Source organism: Danio rerio, chromosome 14, assembly GCF_052040795.2.
Source record: "Danio rerio strain M-AB ecotype USA chromosome 14, GRCz13ab, whole genome shotgun sequence".
Classification (NCBI taxonomy): domain Eukaryota; kingdom Metazoa; phylum Chordata; class Actinopteri; order Cypriniformes; family Danionidae; genus Danio; species Danio rerio.
In genome coordinates this window covers 12,572,501-12,592,876 of record NC_141034.1, presented here as the reverse complement: position 1 = coordinate 12,592,876, position 20,376 = coordinate 12,572,501, and the positions used below count along the sequence as shown (strand labels likewise).

Genomic DNA, 20,376 nt, shown 5'->3' with positions numbered 1-20,376 from the left:
TCGGGCTCCTTTCCAGACAAACTTGAATTGAATCATTGCCCGACTGTTAGTGCGCAAGACCGTGTCTACGTGGCGAATATTCAAAATCTAGTTGTGTCACAGTTATGGCAGTATTATATTTGACAAAGTTTATTTTAGTTTATTCTAGTTAATGTGTTAGTCGATTGAATAAATAGCTTAATTTGTCCACTCGCGCTTGCTTTCTTTTTCTCGTCGGCAGTCACTTCAGGACAGGTTGAAAAAATTTAAACAGAGGACCAGGATGAGAGAGAAAACTTTATTATGAAAGGTTTTGTGAAAAATAGCCATTAATTGCAGGCATGTACGATGGATGACTATAATGTTTATATTTTTAGGCTATAGTTTATAACCGATTGTGTAAAATATTGAATGACATTATGCTGCAGGTGCTATCGATTTACTAACAAATTAAATACTCCTATAATGTAGTTAAAGCTTAGATCAATATCAAGATTTTATTCTTATTTTGCCGCCTGTAAAATAATTTTAATAAGCACTCAAGCACATTTGCCGGGTGCTTAAAATCTTTGAAAATGTTTTCATTTTAATGTAGGCTATAGCCTATTTTCCAGCTTTGAAAGTGCTTAGATTTTGGATAAAGGGCTTGGAAAATTAATTGTATCGCTATGATAATTTATCTTTATAAATGGTTATTTAATTAATAAAATAAAAAACATATTTATGCTCTGCATGAAATGAAAACTCCGCTGTGGCCTGTGCAAGTGCCTGCAGCCTGACCCATGGCGTGCACATTTTGAGCAATGGGAAAAGACCAAATGCATGGAGGTTATTGGTTTTGCACCCTGCATGGGCGCCTCGCGTTTTGCCATTGCCCGCTTTGTGAGCTCCAGAGGAAAAGCATGTTACCTCAGTGGCGTCTTTCATTCTTCAATCAAATGAAAGCAGAGGCGGGGTTTCCTTTGAGGTGACAAAGTGTGTTGTCAAGATACGGCGAACTTTTTAATAACGGAGTAGAGACTTGTGGTCGCTCTTTTAAGTCATCCAAAGTTGTATGACTTTACAAATCTTGAATTTTATAACATTATTTTAAAAATTAAATTATGACAAAATTGACAGCAACATTAGCGCAAAATAGACCAGCTGATTCAGTTGTTACCAATAGTGACATACAAAAGAGCACCGCGCTCCTTTTTTTCTTGTCAATATAAAATGCATTGCGGAGCGCCTAACGTCTCTGGAATGAAAAAGCGCGTTCGTTGTGATCGGCCTCTATGAGCAACACATATTTGTTAACTCGCAGAACAGTAACACGTGCAAACACGTGCTTACAGATGTATTTTGCCAAAGAAGCAAAATGAAAGAAGGATATTCTGGCCACAGTTTGACACAGGAGTTGACACAGGAGTTGACGAACCAGCGCTGATGCTGGTCGTCTGTGCAGCCTGGAGCCGCGTCATAAACTCAACAGCTTATAAAACATGTATGCAAATTAATACAGTATCACATGTAAATAACAAAATTGTTATATCCTTAGCCTATATTTAACAAAAAGTATAGGTTCAAAGCCTTATGGTTCATTGTCATTATCTTTCCTTATACTCAGCGCGCGCGCGCACATGAACCGCAAGTAAGACAGAGGAAATAGGCTAATAAATCATAATTAAGACATAATCTTTAAAATGACTTCTATTAAAAATGTTGACAGGCTTTGTAATATTATAACAGCGGAGCATTGATTGAATGCATTTTTTCCGTAAAGCAATCTATTTGAGCTAGCCTAATATTGTTTAATTGACGGAAGAAAAAAAAAACACGATTGGACAGTCTATGCCGATTCTTAAAAAGCATTCAGTCATGTTTTCGTTTTGTACTCTTAATTTGTCATTTAAGTAAAAAGGTTTAGAGCAGGATTTATTTTATTATTTTTGTTAGTTTATTCAGTTATTCTGTGCTGCTAAAAAACACTGCAGGTGCGTGAAGATGCTCCTTCTGTATGCTGTTTGCATGTTAAATTAACCTAAATCAGTATTTTAAAATGCAATATTTAATGTGTCAGACAAAATAGGCACGTCAAATTTTTTTTATTAAATAATATTTTGATATTAATCTGTGAACGGTTAATATCGCTTAACGAGCGGTTGTTGATTGGCAAAATGAATCGAAATCAGCATTCCTAGTTTGGCATAAATTGTATCTTAACTATTTGATCTATTATTTGACGGTCAGTTACCCTATCTACAAAAGAAACAAGAAGTGCTTCAACACAAGGTGCTGCATCGCCAAAACACCAAGATTATGCGCCAAGATTATGGCATGTAAAATGTTATTCTCTTTATTAAACATTTATTTTTGAAATGTTACTAAAATGGTTTATAGCTAACAGAAATGTTCAGTTCTTGATATAACATATGGATGTTATGTACTGTAAGTCAGTAATTGTAATGCAGCATCATAATGAACAAATATGCGCTAGTCATTGGCTTATATTAATAAGGAGTTCAAAAATGGTCACGTCCGTAACGCAAAATTGTAGTTGTTTAAAGCAAAGACCTGAGATGAGTTGGCGATCATTATTAGTATGGACATATTTTGGCTTTGTATACAAAGTTTCATTTTATTTGTTATTATATTTATTCCACAATATAAACTTTTTCATTAAATCGTTACGGACGTGACACGTGAGCGAAGCTGCGTGATGTCTTAAATATGTAGCTCATAAATCAAAAGGGCAGTAATGTTATGAAAAAGTAAGGGTAATTATTTATACTACAGACTCCAATCCTTCTGCAGAATGATTACTGTTAACATAAAGCATGGAAAAGGTGAGTCTTTAATCCCTTATTCTAAAGCACGAAATGTGGTTGGATTATAATGAAATTTACCATTGACACAATCCTCATATTTCATGGATAAACAAACCAATTTCCTTAAAAATTCAACAAGAGCACATCATTACAATAAAATATAGACCTTAATGAGCAAATTTAAATAGGTTTTGTTATTTTGGTCAAAAGTTTATTTTTTCATGATAAGGTTGACATTTTCATGGAATTGACCATATATATATATATATATATATATATATATATATATATATATATATATAAAGGGGAAAACTAAGGCCTTGGGAGGGCAATATTACTTGACTCCAGCGGGAGTCTAAGCTCTTTTGGGCTCTCCAGCGGGAGATAGAGCTGCAAGTGCCATCTCCAGCTAGGGACGGGAAGGATGGAGGGCGGGTGGAGGCCCCAGCTGAAGGGTGAGTGGCAGTTGGGCGATGACCCCTGCGGGGGTCGAATGCTTGGGAGCAACTCTTGCGAGAGTTAGAGCTTGAGGGTGACAGCACTATATGTAAATATATATTTATATGCGTGGGTGCATATAGATATATAGATATATAAATAAATTTAAAAAATAAAAGATAAATGTGAAAAATAAATAAGAATAAAGAAAAATAATGGTCTAGGGGCAGGGAGGGTCAGTGACGTGACTCATGCTCGTGTCACAGCTCGGGGTTGGGTGAGCTATTTTGGCCAACTCCAGTAGGAGTCGGGAGAGATGAGGGGGAGATGGAGACACCTACTGGAGGGTGACGGGCATAATAGGTGCTCTGGGAGTGTTCCAGCGGGAACAGAGCATGAGGGTGGCAGCACTACATATAAATTAATATTTATATGCGTGGGTGCATATGAATATAAATTTATATAAATAAAATCAAACAGAGAGGATAAATAAATAAATAAGGCTATATTATATAGCATTATAAGAAATGATATATAATATATAAAAAGCTAGGGCTGGGGCAAGGCTAATATGATTCCTTCGGGAATCGAAGCTCTGTGTAACATTGTACGGGGTTCGGAGCCATGGGGCGGGGTCCTACAGAAGTCCTAAAAAATGGGGTGGGGGCAGTGGAGACTTCTGTGGCAGCGGCCTGGGGGGGCGGGGTGACAGGGGGGGGATCTTGGGCAGGAGGAACTTCAACTTGTAGTTAGGGGAGTGACTAGGGAGAGAAAGCTGAGTGCAACTCAAGCTATAAGAAGGAAAGGCAGTTAGGAGGCTGGGTCATGCCCGCGCCCTTGCGTGGTTGGGTAGCTCTTCCGCTCCTGGGGAGCTGGCATAGCTGGGTCTTGTCATATCCCTGGATTATGCCTGTGCCCTTGGCCGCTGGAATTAGCGTGTCTGCTGGTAGGGGTCTTCAGAGCTTCCTTGAGATGGCTGTGGCTCAGCTTAAATGTAAGAATTAAAGGCGTCGGAAGACCACCTTCCAAGTGTTTGTATGTGTTGTTGAGATAGCCCTTGTGTGCAGCTGTGGTGGCATTGGGAATTAGCAATAGGATCTGAAAAGGAGCCGTATGCGAGTTTGTGCAATTTTTTAAATTCCCCTTAATAACTCTTGATAGAGTTGTCTTGGATGTGTTTGTGTGAATTGTAGGTATGAGGTGTAACGTATAGTCTGAATGCAAGCGGGGAATCAGGAATAGAATTGTTGAGTGGGGAATGGGATATTGGATGAGCTGAGCAGTGAGGAACTATTGAAATGTTCTGGGGTTACATATGGCTCTTGATGCAAATTGTATGCAGTGGTTATGGGATATCATCTCAAAAGGAGGGATGGCTCTGCTTCCGGTACCAGTTACTGGAAATAAGCAAGAAAGAGAGTCAGCAATTCTTATGCAACTAGGAACATGATACAGCCGTTATAATAAATCGTTTTTGGCTAAAGTCCAAATGTAGCGATGGAGAAGCCGCTTTAAGCATAATGATAACGCCCTTTATTAGGGCAGTGACCAGCGGCTTCGTTGTAACGGTGCTGTGTAAGAGGATATACTGGGGATGAATTGGATCGCTTATAAATGAATGGGCAGCTATTCCAGCGCTAAGGAAGTAAAACATGAAGCGGACCCCGCACTTTTAGCGCCGTTCGGAGACGCGCTGCGTCTCGCCGTGCGTTTGGAATTCTTGACATGTTCAGTCGGGGTGCGTGCTCCGGCGCCGCCGTCAGCCATTGATGTCCAGCTGTTGTCCGCAGTGCCCAGCCTCACTTTAGAACAATTGTATTCTACGGCGCCGCGGAGCGCTATTGTACATTTAAATAGTTTCATAAAATAAATATTAATTATGTGTGTCTGGTTTGTATTGGCCTACCAGCCCTTGTCATGAGCGCGCGCGTCACAGCGCTATGCGGCGCCTCCGGTGCGCGACTCCTTTCAGGCCGGGATTGTTACGGCCGAGAATGGATAGATACTTCATCTACTACAGGGACTGGTGCTGCGAGTTGAAGGAGGCGAGTGACAGAAAGCCATCCCTGCGGAATACTGCGCGTGAGTTTTTAGTGTCCTAGGTTGGACAGCAGTGTGAGCTTATCATGAACTTGGTCTTCAAGGATAAAAAGAGAGCTAATTTAAGTCGATTAAATTAGATTAAGAAGCTTGTAAATTATTATTTTATTTCAATTGATGCTTAAGAATTCTAGACGGGCTTGGCCGGACGTTCATCCGCGATGGGGATGCCAATATTAGAGACCTGTCACTAGGTTTTGGCTCGAAGATATTATGGGGGAGATATAAGGAAATTATCTAATAGATGAACTACGTGCAAACGCCGTGGTTATTGGCGAGAATCCAGCAAATGCTTAAAAGTGTGGATGAATGGGCTCAGGCCCGGCGCTACGGGGGGCGAAGGGAGGCATCGCCCCCTCAGAAGAATTTGAGCCCCTCAGTTTTCATAAAGGATTATTAACTCTAAAAATTATTTCAGTAGTTAATTAACACTCCCGTCATCCCGACCTCAGACACGTTTAAATATTGTATAATATGAAATGGCAATTAAATTGTGAAATTGTGAGATTAAAGCTCCTATTCCAGATATGTGGTCCCCGCATCAGGTCAGGTGCGTCCTTATAAACGTGCACACGGCGATGGAGGCGCACTCAACTCATGCAGGAAAAACTGGACTAGTGAATGACATGAGGCTATGGCAGCCTAAGTAATTACATGTTTTGGTTAACTAATTCTTTAAACAATTCTCTGAAGATCTAAAGAGAAATGCAAAATAATATTGCCGTTAAATTAATTTGAGCAAAAACGCGACTGTCCGCTCTGTACATTTGTTTTTAGTTATGTAGCTTATTAAAATGTTTAGTTCACTGCCCAATCCCATAGTAGTCTACACTATAGGCTTAATTATTATTTAAATGTATTATTTTCATTATTATCAATATTAATAAAATTGACGAAACGCATTTTGACATGCTGAAGCGCACTTTTACAGTTGTGTAAGGAAACATCCCATTATTTAGCAGCAGTTAAGACACAATAAAATGCCTTTACGTTTAAGTGATCGGTCTGCAAGTCGAGTTACTGTGTTATAAATTTAATAAGTGCGTAAGTGGATTGCGGATCATCCTCTCACTTGTACTGCGAGTAGGCTAAATGATAATTTATAAAAATATGTAAGGCTATACTGCTATTTGCTCATGCAAAATTAAACCCCAGAAAACATTGTAGGCTTGTATTTGAGGCGTGATAACTCGGTTATGCGGATTTCACAATTGGTTATTGCCGGTTATACGAATCTGACCGTGGATTAGCTTGCATGGGCATCTACCTAAAACTTAAACGTTTATGGCCTATTATTGAAATAAAAAGGAAGAAAATAAGGTGAATAAAATATGATTAAAATCACTGTTGACGCTGAAGCTATAATCTGCGTTAATAAAAGGTATTGCATAACCTTCGATAACCAAATAAGAATTAGCCAAACTGCAAAATATTAATACTAAAGTAGGCTATATTAATATTTAATTGCTTTAGGTCGGTAACTCAGGCAGTAATGCAAAGTAATAATAAATGTGAATAAGGCCTTAATGAAAGGATATATCCTGGCGCCAGGCCTGTATGGGCTACTTCTGCGTCCGCATATTAAACGGACTTCTTAATAGAATTAAAATCTCAGATTAATGCCGAAATTCGGAGGAGATGCCCGAATCAGGTTTTAATTTAAGACAAGGAAATGTTGACTTGCAAGCCAATTTTCCGCCGTCTAGATTCATCAGAGATTGCTTGTTTAATGCTGTGATAATTTAAAGCGTCATGTTTATGCGGAATGATGCTATTAAAGCTGAAAAAGGGTGGAATATATGAGGTGATTAAAGAGCCGTTATTAGACGTTTTTAGAAACGTTCTAATGCTCTTTCCAGTAGGGTTGATGAATGTGCTAAACTGGGATAGAGTCTTTCATTTATCTTTCTCGGATAAAAGGTCTTTGATTTCTGGTTCAGCGTTGGTGGAGAGCTAGTGAGGTTATATGGGAAGGGAGCGCCGAGATACCGGGCTGGGATCCGTTAAACAGACCTGAAATGAGAAATACAGAAAAATTAGATCAGGGTGCAAACATAAATCAATAAAAGATTAAACATATAGGCAGAACTCGACAAGTAATTTCAGTTTCCATGAGACTGTCGCCGCCGTAGTTGCAAGTGTGTAGAAGTGAAAGGAGGGAAGGCGGGGATATAGCGAGGTAGGATGGATAATTCTTAGTGCTGGGTTAATGTAGGAGATTTGGAAGAATAGATAAGAGGTCAGGATCGCTGGAAGAGGCGGGCTGGAGTTGTACTGGATTGGTGAGCTGCAATCTGGAAGGGTGAGGTGGAAATCCAGGAGTTGCGTTGATGTCCGGATATAGTCTTATTCATGTTAATTTAATTAATGAAGACTGCAGGATGTCCGATTCCGAGATTGCTTTAATGCTTTCCTTACTGCCCCGGAAGATTTTGCAGGGATATTGTCTGTTTGGGATAGAGGTGTAGCAGGTGCGCGTAGTTGTTATGTCATAGGGGGGCGGAGTCGGTTTAGACGTGGATTCGTAAGGTCTTTCTGGGTTTAATGCAGCGGCTTGTAATCATGGTTGCGGCGTCTAGGAGATTCGAAGAGTTCAATGACGGTCGTTTGTTGGATGTGAGAGACGCATGATGATGCTGGAGAAGGTACGTGGCGGAGATTGGGATTGTGTTGTGTTCCGGCTGGAGTGGATAGGCCTTCGACCTCTTGTTGGAGCCTCGGTCTCGAGCCGACTTCGCGGCTGAGCTGGGTGTTGTTGAGGCGGGGCTGGTGTTTCGGAGAGCGCGGAGCTTTCCTTCTTGTCTGTAGCTGCGCTGTTGCTCTTGAGATCTCAGACGTCCACTGTTGTTGTCGTTTTTGTAGATGCTGACGATGATGGAAATGGTGGTGTGGTATTGTAGTTGAAAATAGTAGGAGGTCAGTTTGTCCGTGAGTAGCTTTCGGAGGAGCAAGAGAGGACCTGTCGTCAGCTTCTTCGGAAAACGAAGATAGGGGTGTAGATCTTAGCTAGGTTATTTATAGTGAGTTTGGATCGATCTGATTGGCTAGCTAATGAGTGTAGATGAGTGGCCAGCTGCAGTCAATCATATCACGTGCTCCTCTCGAAATTAGTTTGTGAAACTTCATTTAACAGAGCAAGGGAATTTTCACAGTATTTCCGAAAATATTTTTTCTTCCAGAGAAAGGTTTATTTGTTTTATTTCAGCTAGAATAAACACATTTTTTTTCACGTTTTAGGGTCAAAATTATTAGCCTCCTTAAGCTATATTTTTTCGATTGTCTACAGAACCATCATTATACAACAACTTGCCTATTTACCCCAACTTGTCTAATTAACCTAGTTAAGCCTTTAAATTGCCTTTTAAGCTGACTAGCAGTGTCTTGAAAAATATCTAGGTAAATATTATGTACTGTCATCTTTTCAAAGATAAAATAAATCAGTTACTAGAAATTAGTTAATGAAACTATTATTTTTAGAAATGTGTTATCATGATCCCTTTAACATAAATGTGTTTGTGTTGTGTTCTGTTGTGTTGTAGGCAGCACGGAGGTGGTAGAAGAGAGTGATTTTCCTGGTAGGCACACTGTGATGGAGTCAGTGGGTTCAGGAAGGCTGCCCAGAGAGAAGATGGTCTACATGGCTGTAAAGGATGCCAACCAAGAAGATGATTTAAGTGCGTTCTGTAGGACTTTTACACTTCAAATTGTTAAAAATGTGTTATTCTGCTTTTGAAAATGAATTTTCTTCATTATTATTTTATTTAACATTTTTATTTATTTTTTATTGTTGATTTAACAGTAAACAAAGGTTCATTAAATATGTCTTTATACAGGGTTAAAATAGTATTTAGAATGGCGATTAACCCAGGGTTAAGCACAGTGGAAAAAAACCCTCTCCATTTAAGAACAAGTACCAATGCTTATAGCCATTGAAAAGTGTGTTATTTTTTTGTCACCTGTCCTTAATGTAGACTGTTCGGAGATGACTGACCAGGTGTATATGGAGGTCATTGTTGGGGAAGAAGAGGCTCCTGCTATCACAGAAGCTCAGATGGAGGACTCACCAGTTAACAAGACCATTGTTCCTGCAGCCTGGGCAACTGCTTATGGTCATTTATTTCACTTTGTTGTAGCGGGAGATGAGAATTGCTTTGAATGCATAGTTCACCAAAAATGAAAGTTCTGGCTGAAATTGTAATTGCCTACTACCAGCTTAATGTAGTAATGGAGCATCAGAGATGTTGTACAGAGTACATGGTTTTTTAAGTTGAAGTTTGCAGGTGCTAGATGTGAGCACATTTGAGTTTCTGAATTTCTAATTATTATGATTTATAAATTCTGATTTATTGTCGGCTTAATACTTTTGACAAAATTGTTATGCTGCAAGAGACAGAATTTTCAAGATGGGTAAACTGTACATTTCAATGAAATGTAGCTTTAAAATTTCTATAAAGAAACAATATTATTTATTTTTCGTGCATTTATATCTTGTAAATGTTCAATCAAATTTCCTTACCTGTCATGGCTTTTCTACAGGAAGCAGTCTAGAAAGTAAGAATGGTGCTGCCACTCCCTACCTGCAGATCACTGACAGCATCAGCACAAGCCGAGCACTTAAGCAAAAGATTAAGAAGAGAAGGCGAGGAGAGACACGCCAGTGTCAGACAGGTATGAGCTTCTGTAAGTGCAGTTTGATCCAGGATGTTTTTGAACTCCTCTGTCTATGACAATAGAAAGTCGCATCTAAAATATATATATATTTTTTTTACATTTTTTATTTAATATTTTTCACTAACATATACATTTGGGTGTATACATTTTTGACTGTTATCATAAATCAGATTTGGCTTCAGTACTGGCTAATTGAATGTATATGCATAAATATAATTTTGTATAACATCTTATAGAAATAGAATTTTTTTTTTTGATAAGAGCAATCTCAGTCACCAGATTGGCACAATTTTGATCAAAGAAGACAACAAGGTTTGTTTGAGCTTGGGTTGGCCATGATTCATTGCTGTGTGTATTATTTTGTATTACATAATTGTAATTGTACTTTGGCTATGAATTTAATAATGAATCTGTGTTTTACTTTAAGTCTAGCTCTATTTATTTAAAAAGTGGTACGGTTTGCTATTTTTGTACCATTCACAACTGACAGTGGAAACATACATAATAAAACATTTTATACTGTACCAAACCATGCCTTACCACTTAGTGGAAACAAGCCATAATACTGGTGTTTAGTGTCAGTGATCAAATCAGATCTGGAATATGGTTCATCCAGACACCCTCATCACTTATTTTAAGGGTTTGTATTTACATTAATATTCATTAAAACCCTCAGAGCATGAGTGAGTCAGCCAGTACATGTCAGGTCCAGTCTCATTTCCACAATCACTAATGGGGTTTTATCAGGCCTTCTCGAGGCTTCCTCAGGGGAAATAGCCAAGGGTTTTGGGTCTACCAAATACTGTGAGCCAAAGCAGCTAAGCTGTAGCTTGATAATAGTCATGAACATATAACACACAATGATTTGCAATGCTAAAGGATATTTATACTAATGCTTGCCATAATAAATATACAATATGTTTATACAAGAGACTAAATTATTATTGAAATTGTCTATTTGTTTGTTTCATATTTCATTTGTATCTTCGCTGTGCCATTGTTCAAGCTAAACTTCAATGTGTCCGTTTTCCTCATGTGAGCTCCATCTGTTGCTTTGATTGATTGGATAACAGTAGTATAATGGTACATGATAATAGTGAGATGGACAAATTATACAAATGTTCATTCTTCTTGAAATTAAAGCCCTAATGATCTTTTAGTTTAGTCTAGCGATCATAAAATAAAGGGACGGAGGGAAGCAGCAACCAAACCAGTAGTGCTTTTGTTTTTTCCTCACATATAAAAAATAATGCTCAATACCTATCAGGGTATGCATGTAGATTGCAGTTCAAGTTTGTATATTTATTTTTTCATTTATATAACAGGGAAGCGAGTTTTGGAGTATACGTATCTGACTGCAGTTTATGTATATCACATGAATACCTGATGGCTGCAGTGTGCTCTCTCTCTTAAACACATTACAGCTGTTCGATGGTGCGTACACATCACTCCCTATTTGTGTATCTATGGTTAAGGCCTCCACAATCCATTCTGTCCCATCATGGATTAACATGGTTCATTCTAATATTATCCATGGGATTCCTGCAAAATGTTTAAACATAAATTGAAAAAGGCAAATAAATGTATCTTAATGTAACTTAAAAGTAAAAAGGACACATTAAGACCTGCTCACTTATCAGCAAGTGATAAATTGCACAACAACTTTTCCTGCTTCTTCCATAGTGGAAGCATTTTGTCTGGTTGAGAGTTGGGTGTGTATCGCAGTTTCAGACATCTCTAATGTTATGAACAACAAGGTCACATTTGCATTTCCTCAAATCTGTCAGAAGTAGTGGGACAAAAACTTCAGTATTGCAGAAAAATATGTCCCGCGCAGATCTAGTCTGAACGTGCTTTCACTGTTTCCTGATTTCTCCACTGATGGTCTAGCAAAAATAGTATCTTTCACAGTGAGTGTTATGGCTTAAGACTCACTAAGCTCACTGTAATTTGGCAAATACAGCTGTTGACCTTTTTCACAAGATGGTAATGATGCATTTAACGGTAGTAAGCATCTTAAATCCTTGAAAAATTTTAATGTCTTCATTTATTTATTTTTGAATTTTTATTTCTATTTAAATAAGATATTTTGAACATGTTTGAAAATGTGTTTTGATAGTTTACAGCGGATATTCACTGTCTGCATACACTGTAGATGCATACCTTCGAACAATTCTTGTAGAATCAACCAATGGCTAGGATCTATTTCACTTGAGTGGTTCAACATGGAATTTCAGTGTTTACCAAAGTGTTACTCTCCATGTGTGATGGCATTTCCCCAGGAGGATATACATGCATATATTTAATTATAATTTTGCATTAGTCTGAAAGAAGACAACACATGGGCGAATGTAATTAAGTTCTAGTAATGTTTCAATAAAAATTGCATTAATACACAAGTAACAGCCTTTAAAAGAACACTGGATACATGATTGTATGTATCTTAAGAGATTAAGTATAGATGGTATAGTCTTATTTCAAAATATAATATGGAATTGATTAATTTCAGCACATTGTCTTTCTTTATTTTAGCTGTAATCATTGGTCCTGATGGGCAGCCACTGACTGTATACCCCTGTCACATCTGTGGCAAGAAATTCAAATCACGGGGTTTCCTGAAACGGCACATGAAGAATCATCCGGACCACATGTTCAAGAAGAAGTACCAGTGCACCGATTGTGAATTCACCACCAACAAGAAGGTGAGTTTCCACAACCATCTGGAAAGCCACAAGCTCATCATCAAGAATGAAAAGATCCCTGAGTACACGGAGTACACTCGCCGATATCATGAGGCCAGCCCGCTCAGCTCCAACAAGCTCATTCTGCGAGACAAAGAGCCCAAGCTGCACAAATGCAAGTATTGCGAGTATGAGACTGCCGAGCAGGGTCTTTTGAACCGCCATCTTCTGGCCGTGCACAGTAAAAACTTTGCACATGTCTGCGTAGAGTGCGCTAAGGGTTTCCGCCACCCCTCTGAGCTTAAGAAGCACATGCGGACTCACACGGGAGAGAAACCTTTCCATTGCCAGCACTGCGAGTTCTCTTGTGCCGACCAGTCCAATTTAAAGACTCATATAAAGAGCAAACATGGGACAGACCTGCCCTTTAAGTGTGGCCATTGCCCACAGGCGTTTGCGGATGACAAGGAGCTCCAAAGGCATGCTGAGATATTCCAGGGTCATAAGACTCACCAGTGTCCCCATTGTGAACATAAAAGCACCAATTCCAGTGATTTGAAACGTCACATAATCTCAGTACACACTAAAGACTTTCCGCACAAGTGCGACGTGTGTGAAAAAGGCTTTCACAGACCCTCTGAACTGAAAAAACATTCGGAAACCCACAAGGGGAATAAAGTACACCAGTGCCGGCACTGTGATTTTAAGACGTTGGACCCCTTCACACTAAGCCGCCATATTCTTTCTGTTCATACTAAGGACTTGCCGTTTAAATGCAAGCGCTGCAAGCGAGGTTTTAGGCATCAGAACGAACTTAAAAAACACATGAAAACACACAGTGGCCGCAAGGTTTACCAATGCCAATATTGCGAGTACAACACTACAGATGCTTCAGGTTTCAAAAGGCATGTCATATCAATCCACACTAAAGACTATCCCCACAGGTGCGATTACTGCAAGAAGGGTTTCAGGCGGCCATCAGAAAAGAACCAACATATCATGCGACATCACAAGGAAACCCTGTTATAACGATCTTTAAACTACAAGACAAGATCTGACGCTGTCATTTACATGGTAAAATTGAAAAAATTCCTTATTTAATGGTCTGCTAATATGTAAAAAACATAAATCAAATTTGAGGCGGGTATAAGTGGTTAACAGTATGGTCATGTCTGTTTTTGTTTTGTCTGCATAGAAAAAGTTAGGAAAATGCTCATTCTCCAGTGCCTATATTTTCTACCCACTTTGATTCAATTCAGTAAGCAAATACTAATCCTCAACAACGTTTGCCCTACAATAAAAATTGTCATTATTTACTTGCCCTTGTGTTGTGCCAAACAATGACTTTTATATTGAGATAGCATAAAAGCAGTGCCACATAAAACTTGTGCTGCTTTATTTCATTGCAGCTTAGCATCAGAAAGGCTAAAACCGCAACATAAAGGCATCATAAACTTAAGCTTTTCTATTTTGTGCACATGTTGGCAAATGTTTGAAAGCCGGATAAAAATATTCAAATAATTATGTGTAGCATAGAAAACGGTTTGAAATAACTCAAGGGTGAGTAAACGATGATCAAGTTTAACAATAGGTGTCATGATAGATGCCATATTGAATTGTACACGGATGTAAATTAGGCTAGACTCACTGCACAATGTAAAGATCCTACATCACTCCTCAACTTTACAATTCACATTACACAAGGTTTATGTTCTTGCAAACGAATATTTTAAAAATATGTTTTGTCAGCTGAGCATTTGGCATTTTGTCAAACATCCGCACGATCCACTTAACTAGGCTTTTTTTTACATCATTTTATGAATTAAATGTGCTGTTTGCTAGTTTTTTTTTCTTTTGGCCGAGGACAATAAATAATTCAGTTATCTATGGTATGTTTAACCATTATGATGTTAATTTAAACAACTCTTGTAGTTATCAGAAATTGTGCTGTTTAAACCAGTATGTTTTTTGAGGACTTTCATACCATTTGCTCCTTGCGATCCTGGTGTCTTGATTGATTCTTCACATATCACTCTGTGTTGTTAACTTTGTGAATACTGTTGCACATTTTAGTGTATATGTACAATGAAATGTTAACAATGCGATGAACATGCACATACTGCCAATTATTTAGAATCTCTTGAGTCATGCCTTACATCTGTTTTTGCACTGAATTCAGCAAGTATAAATCACTTGTGAATATTTTAACAAGTTTCAGTTATGCTACGATAGACGTATACATTAACAAATGCAAATCAACAAAAGAGCTTTTACAACTTTTGCTTTTATAATGTCGCTACTTTGTTGATCATTTTTGGTGGGTGGGCAAATATTCACATCCCAAAGAAGCCATTCCCCTTCCAGAAGTATTTGTGCGGGGAAAAAAACTCAGTGCTTAACAGGCATGTCTTTATATACCAGTGACTGGCATAGCTGTTGACTTCTTATATGTCTGTAGTTAACAGCAGTACCCTGCAACTATAGTGCAGTAAACCATACATGGTGAATTTTATTAATAAGAAGAGGTGAAGAGAGTCGGTTTTAATCTATTTTATTGTCAGACACCCAAATGTAGTAGTCACTCTAATGGATAAAAAAAGTACTAAACGCGTCACTGTTTTTTTTCTCAGAACACTTTTTATAATGTGCTGTGGATTTTCACCAGATGTCAGTAAACAACCCAAAGTAATCAACAAAACTACTTGCTTTTGAAATTAAGTGATGTGTAATCAAATTAAATGACACAGAAAAAAAGTATTGAACACACAAAGAAAGGATGGGGTAGAAAGGCATGGAAAGGCCAGACAGCAGCGGAAATCTCACAGCCAAAGAAACTCTTAGCTGGTTTCAGACAAAGAAAATAAAGCTGCTAGGAATGGCCCAGACAACCACTTGACCTGAATTCAATCGAAAATAAGAGCTAAAGATTAGAGTTGATAGACAAGAACCACAGAACTGTCAAGATTTGAAGAATGTTAATGTATCGGGGGGGAAATCACACCTGATCAATGCCTGTAACTCCATTCTCCATTCAAGAGTAATCTGGAATCTGTCATCACTTTTATACAAAGTATTAAAATACATTTAAGTTGTTCAGTACTTTTTCCTTAAGTTATTTCATTGTTATTGCACATGACATAATTTCAGAATGAAAAAACTAAATTTTGGGTATTGTTCGGGGTTTTACTGAAATCTGGTACAATTGCACCTCAGCAGCACCTTTAGAATATGTATGTTTACAAGAAAAATTGGGACTGATCAATACTTATTTTAACTCCTGTATGTAAAACATAAGCTCTGTCTCATAAGAACATGTTTTAAGATTGCAACAATAGAGGATTGAAATCTTCAGTTCTGAACAATACGTTCTGTTTCTTGAAATTACAGAACACCCCTTCTAACAATTGACATCATGACAGAAATATTGCAATTTCAGTATCAAATGGATGTTGCAAATCTAACCTTTATTATTATTATTATTATTGTGATGGCCATCCTTTGTTCACAATTGAATCAGTTGTATTAGGTTAATGCTGTGAAACAAAACTGTTTAATTGATTATGTAATCATAACTTTTAGGCGTAGTTACAGACTTCATTAAGTGAGACCTGTAAACTGGAGAGATAAAGCAATTTAAAAAATTGTTAATATGCTTAAATTATGAATTAGGCCTATTACTTTTGTGGCTTTTTGAATAATTCCAACCTTAGTTCAAAACTCACCTGCACATGCAGTTGTTTGGCAGATGCCTAGTGTTGAAAATTATGTGAGCAGTACAGATATTGCAGTGTTTGTTAATGTTGTGATTGGGTACTTGCATAATCCATGAAAATAAAATTAATGCATTTCCTTGACTTTCTTTTTGCTATTGGCAACCAATGGACTACTGGTGAGGCGGTAATACATCTTTAGTTTTGTTTTAATTGATTAATGTATTTATGTATTTGCTTTAGAATTGTTTTGCACTCTGGTGTTTTATTGACATTCAGCAAATGGCACTTTTCAGATGTATGAAAAATAAAAACAATGAAAATTGAACTCCATCTACTTATATATAAGAGTTGTATTATGCTATTAAAGTGGTCAGTTGTAAATGCTGTACTCTGTTGCTCTTCTATACCCTTATTGATTGTATCAGTGAGTTCAATAATTCAGTAGTCCGGGAATTAACCAGAGAAGACATTTTAAGGGTGGCCTTGACTACAAAATCCTTTATGTGCACTCCATAATAATAATAATAATAATAATAATAAAACATGATAGCTTTCTCTTGAAATTTTGAAGAATAAAACAAACTCCATCCAACTCAAACATCTTTCATTAACACAAAATGTCAACCAATGCAAATCATCACAGAAAAGGTGGACCATTTTATAGTAATAGTAAAAATATTTTACAAACGCTTGAAATAAAATGGACTGTGTATATTTCAAAACAATTGTGTGTCTGGGTAGCTGAAAATATTTATTCCATTCTGTCTCCAGAGCTAAAGTGTAACTAGAAAGAAGTTAGAGCAACCCAAATAAATGAACCAGCTCATCTGTAAGTGACATCAACTGGATTCTTCATGACAGACATTGTGTCGTAGACATCTTGCAATGATTGATGATGATTGATTGATATTTATCTAGTTTATGTAGAGATAATTCCTTTGGTTTGTCTCAAATATTAACATTAATTATATTATTTATATAAATATTGGGGTTTTGGGTAATTATTAGTTGATTGTCTGGCCAAACTAAAGGATTTGTGAGATCATCTGACTTGTAGAGCCTCTTACTGAAAATACAAACACAAGAAAGACACAAGAAATTGTAATAAGCGTGTATTTATTAACAAAAGAATAAACAAGTATACGGTGCATTCATAGTGCTTCACTTTTTCCACATTTTTTTGTTACAGCCTTATTCCAAAATGGACTCAATTAATTCATCACCTTAAAATTCTACACGCAATGCCCTATAATGACAATTTGAAAAAATATTTCTGGAAAATTGTTGCAAATTTATAAAAAAAAAAAAAAGAAAGAAAAATTACATGTACATAAATATTCACAGCCTTTCCTCAATATTTTGTTGATGCACCTTTGGCAGCAATTACAACCCCAAGTCTTTTTGAATATGATGCCACAAGCTTGGCACACCTGTCTTTGAATTTTTGCCCATTCATTTTCGCAGTACCTCTCAAGCTCTATCAGGTTGAATGGGAAGCCACAGTGTACAGCCATTATCAGATCTCTCCAGAGATATTCAATAGGATTTAGGTCTGGGCTCTGGCTAGGCCGTTCAAGTACATTTATCAAGTTGTTATGAAGCCACTTCATTGATATTTTGTTGGTGTGCTTTGGGACATCGTCCTGCTGGAAGATAAACCGTCACCCCAGTCTGAGGTCAAGAGCACTCTGAAGCAGGTTTTCATTCAGGATGTCTCTGCATATTGCTGCATTCATCTTTCCCTCTGTCCTGACTAATCCTCCTGTTCCTGCTGGTGAAAAAAATCCCCACAGCATGATGCTGCCACCACCATGCTTTACTGTAGGAATGGCATTAGAATGAAGATGAGCAGTGCCTGTTTTATTCCAAATGTAACGCCTGACATTCACTCCAAAGAGTTTTAGTCTCATCAGACCAGAGGATTTTGTTTCTGTGAGTCCTTCAGATGCCTTTTGGGAAATTCCAGGTGGATTCCTGGTCAGATGGTTGTCCTTCTGTAAGGTTCCCCTTTCCCCACAGAAGAACATTGGAGCTCAGACAAAGTGACTATCGGGTTATTGATCACCTCCCTGACTAAAGCCCTTCTCCCCGATCACGGAGCTTAGATGGCCTGCTGGCTCTAGGAGGAGTCCTGGAGGTTCCAAACATCTTCCCCTTATGGATGATGGAGGCCACTGTGCTCATTGGAACTTTTTAGAGCAGCAGAAATTTTTCTGCTACCTTCCCTAGTCTAATGCCTCGAGACAATCCTGTCTCAGAGGTCTACAGACAATTCCTCTGTCTTGATGCTTGGATTGTGCTTTGGCATGCACTGTCAACCCTGGGACCTTATATAAACAGGTGTAGCCTTTTCAAATCGTGTCCAATCAACTCAATTTACCACAGGTGAATTTTGAGGAAATAAATGAATTTGATAAGGCTGGAACATAAAACATGTGAAGTGAAAGTGAAAAAAGTGAAGTGCTATGAAAACTTTCCAGACGCACTAAACACTATTAAATGTACAATTAACAAAGTTTTTAAAAATGAATCATGAATGTGATTAAATCGAGTATTGTGCTCTTCTCTAAAGATAAGCTAGATCTCTAATAAGATAAACATTATTCTGAAATACCAATTAACTCAAGAAGTTGTCATTAATAGATATCTGTTATAAACATCTAATTAGAATTAAAATAGCGTATACTGAAACACACTATGCCAAGGTCTCTGATAGAGGTTTAAAAAATAATATATTTATGTTTCTACTCTGGATGTATGTATCTGATGTCCTGATGCATAAAACAAGCAGATGTGGGATTGTAGATTTCTGGAGGTGACGGTCCTGACATCGGATCCCGCAGGCTTCTTTTTCCTTTAAGGTAGAGTTTATAAAGCCTGGAACATGCAGGTGTGGGTCTTCTTGAAAGAAGGTTGTGAAGCTGTGTTTTTGTTTTGAACATTTGAGAAAGTCCTTGCTATAATGCAAGTTTTGAAGTCTTTGAGCAATCTGGATAAACTGGCACATGCAGAGAGATCTTTGTAGTGAATTACTGAACTGGAGATCTTTTAAGGAGACGCTGCTTGTGTTGGTTGCTGTTCCGAAATTCCCAATTTACCTTGGAGACTTTGTTGTTTCTGCTTGCAGACATTCATAGTCATGACACGTGCACAATGAACCATGGTCAACCACTCTTGAAGCAGGTACAAGCAACACAACTTTAAAGAACCAATATATTTTCTATTTTTGGGTGGAACTAGGAACTACTAACACCATTCCTGATGTTAACTTGAACAAAAGTGTTAAAGTATTACTTTAATTTTACTTTAATATTGGCTCTAGCTTTTGGTCATAATAAAAATTAATTAACTTAATTTTCACAAGTTCCTGATTTGACCATTGATCACTAAACTCAGCATCTCAGTTCAAATTTGCTAATAGGCAAATGCCAGATTTGGGCTGACTATATTAGACTATGGAGTGACAGAAGCAATAACGATGGATTTGTAATAAATTAAAGACATGTTTATCTTTAACTATAGACCTAAATCACTCTATCTAACAGTGACTGTTGTAGCCAACTATAAAAACTGTGCAGTCAGAACAGGGTTGAAGTCAGCTGTTTTAAGTTGTTTGAAAACTGCATACTCTGGGATTTTATATTACACCCCTTAGACAAACAGCAGAATCATCACAAAAATCCCTTAAAATTAAGTGTCTTTCTGACCCTAAAAAACTTGTTAAATGTTGCACTTGAAATGGCAGCCATTATTGCCAGAAGGGAACTGCAGACAACAGAAAGTATGTGGTATAAGGAAGATGTTGTCCACGCATTTGCCATTTGCATGTTAAAATGCAAAAGGAACACGTTGTCTGAACATATTGTTCCCCAAATATTTTATTTTTGATTTGCTTCGGGAATTTAAAGGTGACTTGGAACATCTGAGTCATGTAATGCCTGTGCAATCTTAGTTCTCTCAAGACAGTGTGTGATTTGTTCTCCTTGC

At 37.7% G+C, this 20,376-nt stretch overlaps 1 protein-coding gene across 5 annotated transcripts in view; it reads left to right on the top strand.

The window, feature by feature from the left end:
- znf711 (ZFX family zinc finger ZNF711) overlaps positions 1 to 16,770 on the top strand; it is a 280,678-nt gene extending 263,908 nt beyond the window's left edge. Inside the window, exons 3-6 of one of the 5 annotated variants that reach the window (XM_087280592.1) lie at positions 8,458 to 8,998; positions 9,296 to 9,433; positions 9,861 to 9,992; positions 12,528 to 16,770. In XM_087280592.1, the coding sequence (XP_087136718.1) occupies positions 8,914 to 8,998; positions 9,296 to 9,433; positions 9,861 to 9,992; positions 12,528 to 13,705 (1,533 nt within the window). In that variant the 5' untranslated portion in view covers positions 8,458 to 8,913 and the 3' untranslated portion in view covers positions 13,706 to 16,770. Of the gene's footprint in view, positions 1 to 8,457; positions 8,999 to 9,295; positions 9,434 to 9,860; positions 11,635 to 11,885 lie in introns of those variants that run through there. The other 4 variants (XM_087280591.1, NM_001105523.2, NM_001365610.1 and 1 more) reach the window with 4 other exon arrangements.
- Positions 16,771 to 20,376: the final 3,606 nt, after the last annotated feature.